Source organism: Vipera berus, assembly GCF_964194415.1.
Source record: "Vipera berus genome assembly, chromosome: 6".
NCBI lineage: Eukaryota > Metazoa > Chordata > Lepidosauria > Squamata > Viperidae > Vipera > Vipera berus.
In genome coordinates this window covers 3,520,149-3,537,591 of record NC_138208.1, presented here as the reverse complement: position 1 = coordinate 3,537,591, position 17,443 = coordinate 3,520,149, and the positions used below count along the sequence as shown (strand labels likewise).

General features: G+C 41.1%; 1 protein-coding gene across 1 annotated transcript in view; it reads left to right on the top strand.

Moving 5' to 3' along the window:
* The window catches only part of RELN (reelin), a 345,250-nt gene that overhangs the window by 248,140 nt on the left and 79,667 nt on the right, over nucleotides 1-17,443 (top strand). Inside the window, exons 25-30 of the mRNA XM_081331294.1 lie at nucleotides 202-407; nucleotides 2,676-2,847; nucleotides 6,034-6,234; nucleotides 10,913-11,148; nucleotides 14,494-14,651; nucleotides 16,242-16,449. Coding sequence (XP_081187420.1) covers nucleotides 202-407; nucleotides 2,676-2,847; nucleotides 6,034-6,234; nucleotides 10,913-11,148; nucleotides 14,494-14,651; nucleotides 16,242-16,449 — 1,181 coding nt within the window. The remainder of the gene's footprint in view (nucleotides 1-201; nucleotides 408-2,675; nucleotides 2,848-6,033; nucleotides 6,235-10,912; nucleotides 11,149-14,493; nucleotides 14,652-16,241; nucleotides 16,450-17,443) is intronic.

Genomic DNA, 17,443 nt, shown 5'->3' with positions numbered 1-17,443 from the left:
ACAGAGTGAGAGAGAGAGAGACAGAGAACCTGTCACATACAGTACATGGGCACACTTGCAATTTAAGATTCCCTGTAGATTTTACTATTTGGGGTTGTCTCCTCTGTGAGATTGGATAACATCATCACCACCAACAACAACCTCATCATCATCCTCAATATCATCAATGCATTTTTTTTTCTTGTTCCTTATATGCTCCAGGCTGGGAAGAGACAGTTGGTGAGCTTGGATTTGGACACCACCTGGGTAGATTTTGTCCAGTTTTACATTCAGATCGGCGGAGAGAGTCCTTCCTGCAACAAACCAGACAGCAGAGAAGAAGGCGTCCTCTTGCAATACAGCAACAATGGAGGCATCACCTGGCATGCCCTGGCGGAAATGTACTTCTCTGACTTCAGCAAGTCCAGGTAGCGATTCATCCCATTGCCGAAGAGTTTTGATGTTTACCGACGGCAGCATGATTAGCCTTACATTCATATCTGAGGAACTGTTTCGCCCCGATGGGATTGGCCCATGTCTCACTCCACCTTTGGATCCCATTGGTTAAAAATTTTGGCTGGGAGGTTCAGGAGAAGAGCCTTTTCTGCCGTGGCCTTTTCTGCCTTCTGGAATATTCTCCAGCTGGAGGGGAGCCTGGCCTCCACCTTCCTGGCTTTCCAGAAGAGCTGGAAAACCTGACTCTGTCAGCCAGTTTGGGGCCCCAATGGGGGTGCTCTACACTGGGGGTGGCTGATGGTATAGAGTAGAGGTCTCCAAACCTGACGACTTTAAGTCTTATGGACCCCAACTCCCAGAATTCTGCAGCCAGTGTGGCTGGCTAGGGAATTCTGGGAGTTGAAGTCCACAAGAATTAAAGTTGCCAAGTTTGGAGACTCTTGGTACAGCAAGACCATCCTCAGTCACAGGTCACCCACCCTCTTGGTTTTTTTTAGTTTTTATGTAATCTTTCATAATTATAATTATGTAGGAGAAGACCAGGCTGAGCTAGAAGCCAGAGTTAAACATGTCATCAGTTTGGAATCATTACATAGCCACCAGAGACTCAAGCCCGCCCTCCCTTGAATTCCATTTACCCTTATCTAGCCCTATTGATTGTCAGTTGACCAGATTCTTCTTTATAGGTAACAGTAATAAACTATTCTGTTCTCTGAACTGGACAAATGCTCCTGGTTATTTGTGTCTGGCAAATTGTTTTGTATTATCTTTTTATCTTTATAATCATTTTGTAAGCCGCTCAGAGTTGCTGCAATGGGGTGATGAGCAGCATATGAATTTAAATAACAATAATAACAATAATAATGATGTATCCACAAGCTTTTTAGAATTGCACAAGTTCAGAGTTGCTGCAACGGCGAGATGAGCAGCATATGAATTTAAATAACAATACTACTAATAGTAATAATAACCACAGTAATAATAAGGACAGTGCAAGGGTCATAAATGCCCGCCAGTTGCCAAGTGCCCAAATTTGGATCGTGGGACCGTGGGTATGTGGCAACGGTCGTAACTGTGAAAAACGGTCATAAGTCACTTTCTTTTTAGTGCCGTTGTAATTTCAAAGGATCACTAAATAAATGATTGTAAGCCAAGGTCTAGAAGACCTCCAAGGTCCCTTGCAACTCTATTATTATTATTATTATTATTATTATTATTATTATTATTATTATTATTATTATTATTATTATTATTTGCACAGTCAGCCAGATGTTCAGACTGGATATGGCATTTTTGTCTGCCTGTCGAGTCCTTACCAAGGACCTGGGATAGGCAGATGTGGATCTTTGATGGTATTACAGATCTCATCGCAGGATGGAAGCAGTTCCTAGTAAGGCCGCCTTTTGCAATTGACTAATGGAGAACTTGTCAATGCCGATGATGGTGTCCAAGTGGTGCTCCACTTGTTTTGGGATTGCACCCAAGACGCCTATTACTATTGGTACTACCTTTGCTTGCCTTTGCCTATTTGTAGGGACGCGGTGGCTCAGTGGGTTAGGACGCTGAGCTTGTCGATCAGAAGGTCGGCAGTTTGGCGGGTCGAATCCCGAGTGCCGCGTAGCAGAGCGAGCGCCTGTTACTCGTCCCAGCTTCTGCCAACCTAGCAGTTCGAAAGCACGCAAAAATGCAAGTAGAAAAATAGGGACCACTACGGTGGGAAGGTAACAGCGTTCCGTGTGCCTTTGGCGTCTAGTCATGCCGGCCACATGACCACGGAGACGTCCTCGGACAAGCGCTGGCTCTTCGGCTTTGAAATGGAGATGAGCACCGGCCCCTGGAGTCGGAAATGACTAGCACACATGTGCGGGGGAACCTTTACCTTTTTTACCTTAGGGCTTTGTAGTTTGTCATCTTCTCCAGTTCTTTCTCGTCTATTCTGCTGTCTCCAGACACTGCCATGTCCACTGTCCAGAATTGTTGTTGTTATTAAATATTGATGTTAAATATTAATGTTAATGTTAAATATTATTAAATATTCTTATTAAATATAGCTGCAGCCTTAAATGAAATAGAAAAGTTTGGTTTGTGCCAGGTGCAATTTTTATTATCTGTATTTAACTTGTGTGGGTTCAAACAGGGTTTTTTTTCCCCTCCCTGGTATCCTTTTTTATATTTGCATTGATGTGTTCCATCGCATTTTCCATGTTGCTTTTAACACGATGAGCAATGTCTGCCGGTAGGTTTGTCTACCTGGAGCTTCCTCCGGCTGCGAAGACCCCCTGCACGCGATTCCGTTGGTGGCAGCCGCTGTTTTCGGGAGAAGGTTATGACCAGTGGGCCATTGACGACATCATCATTCTGTCTGAAAAGCTGAAACAGGTCATCCCTGTGGCTAACCCCACTTTGCCTCAGGTAGGTAAATCAGGTCGAACGATACTCACACGGCCTTTGCGAAAAGGTTAGCACAGACCAGAGCTTTTTTTTTTTTTAAACTCGGCAACTTTAAGACGTGTGGATGTCAGCTCCAATATGTCTATGGAGATACTCAGTTGTCCAGGTTGTGGTTATCCCAAAGGTGCTTTTTCAAGAGGCAACTGGACTTTCTTGTTTTCCTTTGAAGATCTTTCCCTTCTCATCCAAGAAGCTTCTTCAGCTCTGACCGGAGGGTGGGGAATGGAAAGATTTATACTCCTTGCAGAGAGCTGGTCGTTTGCATTCTTTTAGAAGGTCGTTGAGGCCACTTGGAGGGTTTAACCTGTGTCCTCAGGGCCACCTGAGTGGTTCAAATGGGTGTGGAGCCTTCTTGGAAGTGAAGAAAGGACGGTGTTATAGATTGCTTCCATAATTCAGCTCCCATAATTCTGGGAGTTGAAGTCCACCTGTATTGAAGCTGCCACATTTCAAAAACCACCGGTATAGACAGACAATAAATTGGGCTGACTCAATTGTCTTCAAATTCTGTTGCCCTGTAGTTTAGATAAATATTTCAGAGAGAGCCTTGACAGAAGGTTGTTTTTTTTTCCTTTTCCAGCATGGGGTGGGGTGGGGGGACAGCTCTAAAGCATCACAAGAGTTTGTGTCTACTGAAATAATAGGGTAGGGTAGAATTAGAATTAGAATTAGAAGGATGGAGTGGAATGGAATGGAATGGAATGGAATGGAATGGAATATAGACTAGACTAGACTAGACTAGACTAGACTAGACTAGACTAGACTAGACTAGACTAGAATAGAATAGAATAGAATAGAATAGAATAGAATAGAATAGAATAGAATAGAATAGAATAGAATAGAATAGAATAGAATAGAATAGAATAGAATATAGGACAGGACAGGACAGAGGATACGATAGGATAGGATAGGATAGGATAGGATAGGATAGGATAGGATAGGATAGGATAGGATAGGATAGGATAGGATAGGATAGGATAGGATAGGATAGAATAGAATAGAATAGAAATAAGATTAGGAAAGAATAAGAGAAGAGAAGAGAAGAGAAGAGAAATAAGATTAGGAAAGAATTAGAATAGAATAGAATAGAATAGAATAGAATAGAATAGAATAGAATAGAATAGAATAGAATAGAATAGAATAGAATAGAATAGAATAGAATAGAATAGAATAGAATAGAATAATAGAATAGAATAGAATAGAATAGAATAGAATAGAATAGTAGAATAGAATAGAATAGAATAGAATAGAATAATAGAATAGAATAGAATAGAATAGAATAGAATAGAATAGAATAGAATAGAATAGAATAGAATAATAGAATAGAATAGAATAATAGAATAGAATAGAATAGAATAGAATAGAATAGAATAGAATAGAATAGAATAGAATAGAATAGAATAGAATAGAATAGAATAGAATAGAATAATAGAATAGAATAGAATAGAAGAATAGAATAGAATAGAATAGAATAGAATAGAATAGAATAGAATAGAATAGAATAGAATAGAATAGAATAGAATAGAATAGAGGATGGAATGGAATGGAATGGAATGGAATAGAAGATAGGACAGGACAAGACAAGACAGAACAGAGGATAGGATAGGATAGGATAGGATAGGATAGGATAGGATAGGATAGGATAGGATAGGATAGGATAGGATAGGATAGGATAGGATAGGACAGAATAGTTAAGACCCCTGTCTTACCTTAACTTACCTTGCCTCACCTTATGTAACCTGAAGGAGGGCGGCCCTTCCATTCACCCACTGTTTTCTTGGGTGATGCATTAAATCTCAAATGATGGAATGATCTGCCTCGCAAGGAATGAAATGGATCAGTAAGTGAAACCCCCTATAGAGCGGAAAAGTAGAAGAGCAGAAAAATCAGATGCACAACTGCGGCGGCTTAGCTAAAATGCATTTCCACGCCGTGTTCCTTAAAAATCACTTCAGTAAACATGCTTAAAGTACATTCTTTCCTGGAAATCAAGCGGAGGGCCAACCCGACTAGCCTTCTTCTCATAATAAGTGCCTGCTTCTGGGTCCAATTCCAGGGGCTGGTATCACCTCTGAAAGCCCTTTTTCGCCTGGGTCCAGTCTATCTGAGAAAGTGGTTCGCCCCGATGGCATTACTGCCTTTACCCCATTCCCCAGGAGCCAGAAGAAGGAGCATGTTACCGTCCCCATCAGCCAAGGAATTTCAGCTCGTGGTGGTAGTGGTGGTGGTGGGTCCAGAAGAACCGCCTTTTCTGCCGTGGCATCCGCCCTCTGGAACATCCTGCCCCCCATGCTCAGATCTGCTCCCACTCTTTTGACCTTCCCAAAAAAGGCCTTGGGAGACAACGCTCTGCCAACTAGCCTGGAGCCCCAATGGAAGGCATGGCTCGCTGGAGGTGGATGATGGAGCAGAGAACACCTCACCTCAGCCCCGCGCATCTTTGCTCCCTCCCTCTCCCGCCCTCTGAGCTGCATTCTAATTGCATTTTTAAATTTAAGGAGACCTTCATTAATTGCTTGAATGTTCAGGGTTAGGCAACCTTGGCTCTTTTTATGACTCGTGGACTTCAACTCCCAGAATTCCTGAGCCGGCATGGCTCAGCTTGGAAACCTCTCCCTTTCCCCTCAGCCTGGCTGGCTCAGGAATTCTGGGAGTTGAAGTCCACGGGTCATAGAGCGGCCTAGGCCTAGACCAGGGGTAGGCAACCTTGGCTCTTTTATGACTCGTGGACTTCAACTCCCAGAATTCCTGAGCCGGCATGGCTCAGCTTGGAAACCTCTCCCTTTCCCCTCAGCCTGGCTGGCTCAGGAATTCTGGGAGTTGAAGTCCACGGGTCATAGAGCAGCCTAGGCCTAGACCAGGGGTAGGCAACCTTGGCTCTTTTATGACTCGTAGACTTCAACTCCCAGAATTCTTGAGCCAGCCATGGCTCAGCTTGGAAACCTCTCCCTTTCCCCTCAGCGTGGCCGGCTCAGGAATTCTGGGAGTTGAAGTCCACGAGTCACAGAAGAGCCAAGGTTGCCCTACCCCTGATTTATACTGTATTTTATTCAATGTCCGGCCTTTTATGGGCAGCATATGAGTTTGATAAATAAATAAATAAGATTTTTCTTTCTTCCTTTCTTTCCTTTCTCAAATTTCGACTAGAATTTTTATGAGAAACCAGCATTTGATTACCCCATGAACCAGCTCAGTATGTGGCTAATGTTAGCTAACGAAGGGATGCCCAAAAATGAAACTTTTTGTTCGGCTACCCCGTCCGCAATGATCTTTGGCAAGTCAGACGGTGACCGATTTGCAGTAACCCGGGATTTAGTGTTGAAACCAGGTTACGTCCTTCAATTCAAGGTATTCTCTCTCTCTCTCTCTCTCTCTCTCTCACTCACTCTCTCACTCTCTCTCTTTCACATTTTAAATTAAAAGGCAATTAATTTTCTTAAGGTTTCCCCATAAAAAGCCTGCACGTTGACCGTAAGACCGCAAATTGTCCATTATGGGGGAGGGGGGAATCCAAAACTGAAAGTTTGTTTTTAATTTAAACATATCTCTCTGATCTTCGTACTGAGTCCTTTTCCTGATTTCTTTTTTTAAAAAAAAGTCAAATCTTGCTCTACAAAATATGTATGGCGTAAAAGCTGAAGGGAAACTTAGGAACAGTTGATAAACTGTTTGGTAGTATAGCAATGAAAGCACTGGGGGAAAAATATTCAGGTATTATGTGTGTCTGTCTGGGGGGAAGCAAAAGCTGGACTTTGAAGAATAGGATAGAAAGAATATTGACTCGTTGTGTTAGAGGAGGGGTCTTCAAACTTGGCCCTTTTATGACTTGTGGACAACTCCCAGAATTCCTCAGCCAGGCATGCCATTCCATAACATTCCATTCGACTCCATATTTTCTGTTCTATTCTATTCTATTCTATTCTATTCTATTCTATTCTATTCTATTCTATTCTATTCTATTCTATTCTAATTTCTATTCTATTCTATTCTATTCTATTGTATTCTATTCTATTCCATTCCATTCCATTCCACTCCATATTTTCTATTCTATTCTATTCTATTCTATTCTATTCTATTCTATTCTATTCTATTCTATTCTATTCTATTCCTATTCTATTCTATTCTATTCCTATTCTATTCTATTCTATTCTATTCTATTCTATTCTATTCTATTCTATTCTATTCTATTCTATTCTATTCTATTCTATTCTATTCTATTCTATTCTATTCTATTCCATTCCATTCCATTCCATTCCATTCCATATTTTCTATTCTGTTCTATTCTATTCTATTCTATTCTATTCTATTCTATTCTATTCTATTCTATTCTATTCTATTCTATTCTATTCTATTCTATTCTATTCTATTCCATTCCATTCCATTCCATTCCATTCCATATTTTCTATTCTGTTCTATTCTATTCTATTCTATTCTATTCTATTCTATTCTATTCTATTCTATTCTATTCTATTCTATTCTAATTTCTATTCTATTCTATTCTATTCTATTCTATTCTATTCTATTCTATTCTATTCTATTCTATTCCATTCCATTCCATTCCATTCCATTCCATTCCATTCCACTCCATATTTTCTATTCTATTCTATTCTATTCCTATTCTATTCTATTCTATTCTATTCTATTCTATTCTATTCTATTCTATTCTATTCTATTCTATTCTATTCCTATTCTATTCTATTCCTATTCTATTCTATTCTATTCTATTCTATTCTATTCTATTCTATTCTATTCTATTCTATTCCATTCCATTCCATTCCATTCCATTCCATTCCATTCCATTCCATATTTTCTATTCTGTTCTATTCTATTCTATTCTATTCTATTCTATTCTATTCTATTCTATTCTATTCTATTCTATTCTATTCTATTCTATTCTATTCCATTCCATTCCATTCCATTCCATATTTCCTATTCTGTTCTATTCTATTCTATTCTATTCTATTCTATTCTATTCTATTCTATTCTATTCTATTCTATTCTATTCTATTCCATTCCATTCCATTCCATTCCATTCCATTCCATTCCATTCCATATTTTCTATTCTATTCTATTCTATTCTATTCTATTCTATTCTATTCTATTCTATTCTATTCTATTCTATTCTATTCTATTCTATTCTATTCTATTCTATTCTATTCTATTCCATTCCATTCCATTCCATTCCATTCCATTCCATATTTTCTATTCTATTCTATTCTATTCTATTCTATTCTATTCTATTCTATTCTATTCTATTCTATTCTATTCTTTTCTATTCTATTCTATTCTATTCTATTCTATTCTATTCTATTCTATTCTATTCTATTCCATTCCATTCCATTCCATTCCATTCCATTCCATATTTTCTATTCTGTTCTATTCTATTCTATTCTATTCTATTCTATTCTATTCTATTCTATTCTATTCTATTCTATTCTATTCTATTCTATTCTATTCTATTCTATTCTATTCTATTCTATTCTATTCCATTCCATTCCATTCCATTCCATTCCATATTTTCTATTCTGTTCTATTCTATTCTATTCTATTCTATTCTATTCTATTCTATTCTATTCTATTCTATTCTATTCTATTCTATTCTAATTTCTATTCTATTCTATTCTATTCTATTCTATTCTATTCTATTCTATTCTATTCTATTCTATTCTATTCTATTCTATTCCATTCCATTCCATTCCATTCCATTCCATTCCATTCCACTCCATATTTTCTATTCTATTCTATTCTATTCTATTCCTATTCTATTCTATTCTATTCTATTCTATTCTATTCTATTCTATTCTATTCTATTCTATTCCTATTCTATTCTATTCCTATTCTATTCTATTCTATTCTATTCTATTCTATTCTATTCTATTCTATTCTATTCTATTCTATTCTATTCTATTCTATTCCATTCCATTCCATTCCATTCCATTCCATTCCATTCCATTCCATTCCATATTTTCTATTCTATTCTATTCTATTCTATTCTATTCTATTCTATTCTATTCTATTCTATTCTATTCTATTCTATTCTATTCTATTCTATTCTATTCCATTCCATTCCATTCCATTCCATTCCATATTTCCTATTCTGTTCTATTCTATTCTATTCTATTCTATTCTATTCTATTCTATTCTATTCTATTCTATTCTATTCTATTCTATTCTATTCTATTCTATTCCATTCCATTCCATTCCATTCCATTCCATTCCATTCCATTCCATATTTTCTATTCTATTCTATTCTATTCTATTCTATTCTATTCTATTCTATTCTATTCTATTCTATTCTATTCTATTCCATTCCATTCCATTCCATTCCATTCCATATTTTCTATTCTATTCTATTCTATTCTATTCTATTCTATTCTATTCTATTCTATTCTATTCTATTCTATTCTATTCTATTCTATTCTATTCTATTCTATTATCTTTTTTTACATTTTTTTAATCTTACTTTTTTCATATACAACTCAAGGCTGCGAACCTACCCATGCTCCTTTCCCCCTTTCTATTTTGCCCGTAATAAGGTTTGAGTCACACAGAAGCTTTGTCACGTTAGCAAGCTGCCATTTCTTAGTTGCAATCAACCTTTCATTAAGTTCATAATTAAATTCCTCCGGCAATCCTCGGGATCGATGGCAGTAGAAATTGAATGAGGTGCCTGCAAATACCTGGGACCTTGCATAACCGCAGGCACAGGGAAAAATTTTTTTTACAAGCGGAATTATTAAAATCACTGTGTGTTTACAAGCAAGTTTTCAAATATAATTCCCACTCCTTTCTATAAATAGGGGAGCTGGCAACTGCAAGGGGACTCGGTGAATCAATCTCCCTCTGTTTTGACATTGCGCGGCTGAAATGGTACACAAACTGAGAAACATTGTGCTTGCATGTAATGTTTGTGGCAGTTTTTCCCTAATGGAGTCTGTTAAAAGACAGTCACAAGTCACAAGTTCTTTTCACAAAACGACGCCGCGCTGCCGTCTTGGAAACAATGCCGAACATTTAAATTGGAATAAATTGTCAATAATAAAATTAAAAAGCCAGCCGAGGGTGAAGTACAGGCAACCCTAACCCATCACAAACCCGCCCGTTTAGCCCCTGTTCAATGTCGCAGCAGCACGCAAAAAATGACTTACGACCGTTTTGCATGCGACCGTTGCAGAACTTCCCCCTCCCCCGGTCACATGATCAAAATTCAGACGCTTGGCAACTGACCGGTACTTACGATGGTTGCGCTGTCATGTGATCCCATTTTGCGATCTTCTCACAAGCAAAGTCAAGGGGGAAGCTAAGCTCACTGAACAACCGGGATTACTAGGTTAGCCGCTGCAGCGATTCGCTTAACGAAGGTGGCAAGAAGAGTCGTAAAAACGGGGCAGAACTCACTTAACGAACGTCTTGCTTAGCAATATAAATTTTGGGCCGTGCGGTGGCCGTAAGTCAAGGGCTACCTGTATATGCAGTCTGGATGAGATCCCAGCTGCATCTTTTATCCAGCAGTTCAGAAATTCAGCCTAGAAATAAGGAGAAATCTTCTGACAGTAAGAACAATCAACCAACGGTTGGGAGCTTGCTTCGTCACTGGAAGCTTTTACGAAGAGACTGTCAGAAATGGCGTAGGGTCTCCTGTTTGGGCAGCGGGGTTGGACTAGATGACCTACCAGGCCCCTTCCCACTCCGTCATTCCAAGGATTCTAATTCCCGTTTGCATACCTATGCGCGAGAGGCCCCGAATGAAATTTACACCGTTCCTTCCGTCGCTGAATGTTTTGGGAGTTAAATATTTAAACACGCTTGCGTTTTAAAGAAGCGGAGGGAAAAGGTCTGGATATAGGTCATTTTTTTAAAAAAATGCGAGTCATTATGAAAAAAAAAAGGAACGGAATAAAGATACGTATCCAAAATTTTAAAAAGGCTGATGCGAACCCCTGGGTCTAATCAGCGTTACGCGCAAGGCGAGTCTTTTAACCGTTCTGTTTCCTTCTACGCCTTCGGCCCGCTTTAAACGTTGCAGCTCAACATCGGCTGCACGGACCAGTTCAGCAGTTCTGCTCCAGTTCTTCTTCAGTATTCCCACGATGCTGGCTTGTCTTGGTCATTGGTGAAGGAAGGCTGTTTCCCAGCATCCCCCGGGGTGAAAGGCTGTGAAGGAAGCAGCAGAGAATTGTCGGAGCCCACCGTGTACTACGCCGGAGACTTTGAAGAGTGGACGAGGGTCTCCATCGTCATCCCGAGGTCACTTGCTGCAAGGTAATCGGGCCGTATATTGGTTTAAATTCATACTTCTGTGTTCGTTTTATTTTTTATGTTTTTTTCTGGATTAATAAATGCTGTTACCGCGATCAATAACAAAGCAAGAATACCAGGCGCAGAATTTATTGCACGGTTACGGAGCCTAAAGCTTAAATTTTACAGCCTGTTGGGATAAATAACTGTCTTTTTTTCCCCGGCTTAGCATTCTCTTTTTTTTCTTTAAATATGATTTTGGGGTCAGAAAATGAAAAATTATGGAGGGAGCTGGAAGCTCTACACATCAAATCAGTCATCTCTGTAAGATGATCATGTATTAAATTTATATGCAGATGTTGTTGCATTTAGATCAGGGGTGTCATACTCAATTTCATTGAGGGCCGCATCAGCATTGCGGTTGCCCTCAAGGGGCCGGGTGGGTATGGCCAGGGTGGGCGGGGCCTACTGGGTGGGCGTGGCTAGAGTGCGTATGGCCTACTGGGTGGGCGTGGCCAGCTCTACATCGTTCGCATCAAGGGTGCCTATAGGGGCCCGGGCAGGAGTGGGACAGATCTGAGGGTCTCTGGCAGAAGGAGGGTCTCTGGGCCAGGGCCAAGGCAGTGGGGGCCGTTCCCTCACTGTTTCCAGGATGGCTTCACGGGCCACATGAAACCACTTTGCGGGCCAGATCCGGCCCCCGGGCCTTGTGTTTGACATGTCTGTATTAGATGCATCTGGATGGCTACTCAGAGCAACAAAGATGATTAGGAGACTGGAGGCTTAAACATATAAGGAACGGTTGCTGGAATTGGGGATGTCTAGTTTAATGAAGAGAAGGACGAGGGGGGGACATGATAGCAGGGTTTCAGTATCTCAGGGGCTGCCCCAAAGAAGAAGGAGTCAAGCTATTCTCCAAAGCGCCCGAAGGCAGGACAAGAAGCAACGGATGGAAACTAGTCAAGGAGAGAAGCAACTATAGAACTAAGGAGAAATTTCCTGACAGTCATAACAATTAACCAGTGGAACAACCTGCCTCCAGAAGCTGTGAATGCTCCAATACTGGAAGTTTTTAAGAAGAGACTGGACAGCCATTGGTCTGAAATGGTATGGGGTCTCCTGCCTGAGCAGGGGGTTGGACTAGATGACCTCCAGGGTCCCTTCCAAGTCTGTTATTCTGTTCTGTTTTGTTCAGAATCATAACCAAGCCTTCTCCTCTTTCAAGCTGATATTACCGCAATAGCTAAAAATTTAACAAACAGATCGGTACTTGCAATGTTTTTTTTAAAAAAAAATTTGTACCCCTTCTCTTTGTTTAACAACCTGGCCAAATGTATTTTATCTTCTTGTCTAAGTGTTTTTAGACAGGCTCCTTCTGTTCCTCCATCAACAAATAATCACAGCACAAGGCACGCCGTGTAGTGTAGAGAACTAAGAGTCTTCGTTGGTAGGACTAAATCACATAAACAGCGAGCATTCTACTCAAAGTACTTTCCTCTAATTAGCCCACTAACACAGTTGCCAAGTCGCATAGATGCTAATGAGATGGCTTTGCCCAACAGAAACACTACCCAATAGACAGAGGCAGCCTGTTTCACATTATGTCTGTCATATAACTGGGACTAGGCACCAGCCTCGAAACAACATTTCTCCACTCTTGAAGAATGCCAATCAAGTTAATCAACGTCATTGCATTTATTGATTGCAATTGCAGATGGGGTATTATTGTGCGTCTTCCCTGTAGCTAGGCTACGGCCGTTGGATATAACTTGTGACAAATTCCCTTGGGACTCAGTTCCATTAATGCTAATGGAGTCTATTCAAAACTGTAGGGTGTTTGGGCAACATTCCTTCGTTGTACGTAAATTCTGTCCCCAACCTGTTCAGAGCAATATATAGATTTTCATGTGGTATTTCGGTCGATATACCAGCTAAATCTTACCTATCATGGCTTATAGCGTGTTTGATCGTACCAAGTTTTCTTTGACTCCTTCAATTGTTGGATGCCGATGTCTAAATTCAGATTATCCAATTTGGGGGGAAAAAATTTTAAAGAGTAGACAATGAGATGGCATTGCAGGAATTGGGTATGTCTAGTTTAATAAAGAGAAGGACTGGGGTGACATGATAGCAGTCTTCCAGTATCTCAGGGGCTGCCCCAAAGAAGAGGGAGTCAAGCTGTTCTCCAAAGCACCAGAAGGTAGGACAAGAGACAACATAGACAATATAGATTTATTAAATCTATATGCTGCCCATCTCATTACTATAGTGGCTATGGATGAGTGGTAACCTCCTTCCTTCCTTCCTTCCTTCCTTCCTTCCTTCCTCACTCATGGCCACCCCTATCATCCCATCCCATCTCATCCCATCCTCTACTCTACCCTACTCTACCCTACCCTATTCTACTCTTCCCTACCCTACTCTACCCTCCCATCCCATCTCATCTTATCCCCTGCTCTACCCTAACCTATTCTACCCTACCCTACCCTACTCTACCCTCCTATCCCATCTCATCTCATCCCCTACTCTACCCTATCCCATCCTATCCCATCTCATCTAATCCCCTCCCCTCCCTTTACCCTACTCAATACACGTACAACCTGCCTCCAGAAGTTGTGGGTGCTCCAACACTGGAAGTTTTTAAGAAGAGACTGGACAGCCCTTTGTCTGAAATGGTATAGTTTCCTGCCTGAGCAGGGGGTTGGACTAGATGACCTCCAAGGTCCCTTCCAACTATATTATTATTGTTGTTGTTGTTGTTGTTATTATTATTATATAACTTTTATTCCTTAAACATGAACCTCAGTCAACTGAACATTCAAATTGATTGGTGCTGATGGTTGATACGGGTTGCTGCCAGCATCCTAGGTATCAACCAGGTACCTCCTTAAAATCATCATTTATTATTATTATTATTATTATATAAAACTTTTATTCATAAAACATGAAACAGTCAACTGAACACTCAACTGACTGGCACTGATGGTTGACATGGGTTGCTGCCAGCATCCTAGGTATCAACCAGGTACCTCCTTAAAATGTAAGATGTTCTGAGTAGCGCAGTTTTTTGTAGCTTTGCTGGAGTTATTGCAGGAAGTTGCAATTATTATTGTTGTTTTGTTGTTGTTATTATTATTATTATTATTATTATTATTATTATTATTATTATTATTATTATTATTATTATTATTAAATACAGTTATGCTCATCCCATTGTTCCACAGAACATGTTCTATGGTTGCACTGGAGATAGTGGAGCCCAGAAAACGACTTAGACATGTTTTTGGAGGGTATAAACCTTGGCAAACTAGAACACGCCTTTTCAAAGCAGCCGCCAATGCCTTTGCTCTTTCTGTTCACCTCCTGTAGGAGAACCAGGTTCCGCTGGATGCAGGAGAGCAGTTCCCAAAAGAGTCTGCCTCCATTCGGCCTAGATGGAGTTTACATTTCGGAACCGTGTCCCAGCTACTGCAGTGGCCACGGAGACTGCATTTCCGGGGTCTGTTTCTGTGACATGGCCTACACAGGTAAGCGTTGATGCGTAGAGTCGCTGTGAATTTCAGCGTGAAACCGTTGGCTCAAAACCAACTCATGCCAGTCCAAAAATGCAGAGGAATTTCCAGGAGACTGACCCTCTGACAAATTCGCCATCAGTAGAGACACGTTGTTGTTGTTAGCTGCGAAGTCGTGTCCGACCCATCGCAACCCCATGGGCAACGTTCCTCCAGGCCTTCCTGTCCTCTACCATCTTCTGGAGTCCATTTAAGCTCACGCCTACTGCTTCAGTGACTCCATTCAGCCACCTCGTTCTCTGTCGTCCCCTTCTTCTCTTGCCCTCAATCTTTCCCAGCATGAGGCTCTTCTCCAGTGAGTCCTTCCTTCTCATTAGGTGGCCAAAGTATTTGAGTTTTAGCTTCAGGATCTGGCCTTCTAAAGAGCAGTCAGGGTTGATCTCCTCTAGGACTGACCAGTTTGATCACCTTGCAGTCCAAGGGACTCACAGGAGTCTTCTCCAGCACCAGAGTTCAAAGAGACACGTAGACATTAACAATTATCGGCTGTGCAAAAGAGACAATCACCCAGCTCCAAAAAGGAACAAAAAGTCCCCACACATGTCTCCACTGGCAGTCAGCCCCCAGATGAGCACGGATTAACCCCAAGATTAAAATCAGACCAGCAGTTAAGTAAACAATACCCCAATTAAGGAATTGTCAACCACGCCAACAGTAAACCGCCCAACCAAAGAACCACTAAGCCATTAGAATATAATTGGACAGCACACCCCACCTCTTATTAGCACTGATGACGTTACCTAGTTGGGTCGTGAGACATCTGCAAGGCAACCACCAAACTCAGAGAGCATCAAGGAGTGTCTTGGTGGAGCAATGGGCTAATGCCTCCTAAGTAACACCAGCTGCCTGCAATTAGTGCAGGTTCGCATCCCACCAGGCTCAAGGTTGACTCAGCCTTCCATCCTTCCCAGGTAGGTAAAATGAGGACCCAGATTGTTGGGGGCAATAAGCTGACTTTGTAATAATGCCGCTTGGGGTGTGTGTGTGAAAGCCCTAATAAGCAGGCATATACATAGAATGAAGGCTACTGCTAAGCTTGTAAGCCGCCCTGAGTCTTCGGAGAAGGGTGGGATATAAATGGAATTAAAATAAAAAATAAAAAATAAAAAAATAATGCAGGGGTCAACAAACTTGGCCCTTTTATGACTTGTGGACTTCAACTCCCAGAATTCCTCAGCCAGGCATGCTGGCTGAGGAATTCTGGGAGTTGAAGTCCACAAGTCATGAAGGGGCCATAGTTCCCCCACGCTGGCTGAGGAATTCTGGGAGTTGAAGTCCACAAGTCATGAAGGGGCCATAGTTCCCCCACGCTGGCTGAGGAATTCTGGGAGTTGAAGTCCACAAGTCATGAAGGGGCCATAGTTCCCCCACGCTGGCTGAGGAATTCTGGGAGTTGAAGTCCACAAGTCATGAAGGGGCCGAGTTTGAAGTCCCCTGTCCTAATATAATACGCGGCTTATATGACCCTCGTTTTCCAGTTCTTGGCTTTTGCTTTAAAAAGACTTATTTATTTATTTGTTTGTTCATTTATTCCCTTTCCTGAAGCTTCATATGGGACCTGTGTGTTTAATGCACCTAACCCCAGCGAGATGTTTGACAGATTTGAGAGGAAACTTAGTCCCCTCTGGGACAAGATAACCGGAGCGCACGTTGGAAACGGCTGTGGAATATTGAGCGATGGGAAATCTCTTTATTTTGGAGGTCCGGGCAAAAGGGAAGCACGGACAGTCTCTCTGGATACCACTGGCATCAGGTCAGCCTCTATATTGTGCTTCTAAAAACTTCACTTTGCCCTAGTTCAGGGGTCTTCAAACTTGGTCCTTTTAATGACTTGTGAACTTCAACTTCCAGAATTCCTCAGCCAGGCACAAATTCTGGGAATTGAAGTCCACAAGTCATAAACGGGCCAGGTTTGAAGACCCCTGCCCTAGGTTTTATAGGACCGTGGGGAAAAAAACACTAGGTTTTTTGTTGTTGTTGTTGTTTTGTAGAGGGACAGCATTTTAGGCCAAGCAATTTCTTGTTTTGGAGACCGACAGGCGTCAGCTAAATACAGATAGCAGAGCTGTCATAAAAATGTGAGCAGGATACAGGCAGTCCTGGACTTGCGGCCACAGTGGAGCCCAACCTTTACGTTGCTAAGGGAGATAGTTGTTAAGTGACTTTGGACCCCGCTTTACGACCTTTCTTGCCGCCGTTGTTAAGTGAATCATGGCGGTTAGTTAAGTCAGTAACCCGGTGGTTAAGTTGAATCTGACTTCCCCATTGACTTGGCTTGTCAGAAGGTCGCAAAAGGCAATCGCGTGACCCCGAGACTCTGCAACCGTCATCAATATGAGTCAGTTGCCAAGTGTCTGAATTTTGATCACGTGAACGTGGGGGATGCTGCAACGGCTGCGTGAGAACCGGTCATAACTGACATTTTTCAGCGCCGTTGTAACTTTGGGCGGTCACCTAACGAACTGTTGTAACTTGAGGACTACCTGTATTACATTTCTAGTTCCATAGAGCAGACTTACTTCGGAATTACGGTACAGCCCAAGGTATGCCTGATTAGCAGTAATTTACACTCGTGGCCAAGATATTTATATATGATTGTAAAATCAGAGCGGAGACTTTAATCAGCCATTAGACATATTTACGTGTTTTCACTCTGGCTTAATTTCAGTCGTTCTGTATAAGAATAACTGAACAAAGGTCCAGAGTATATAAAATTAAATGCTAAATAGTGCTTGAATTCTGGGAAG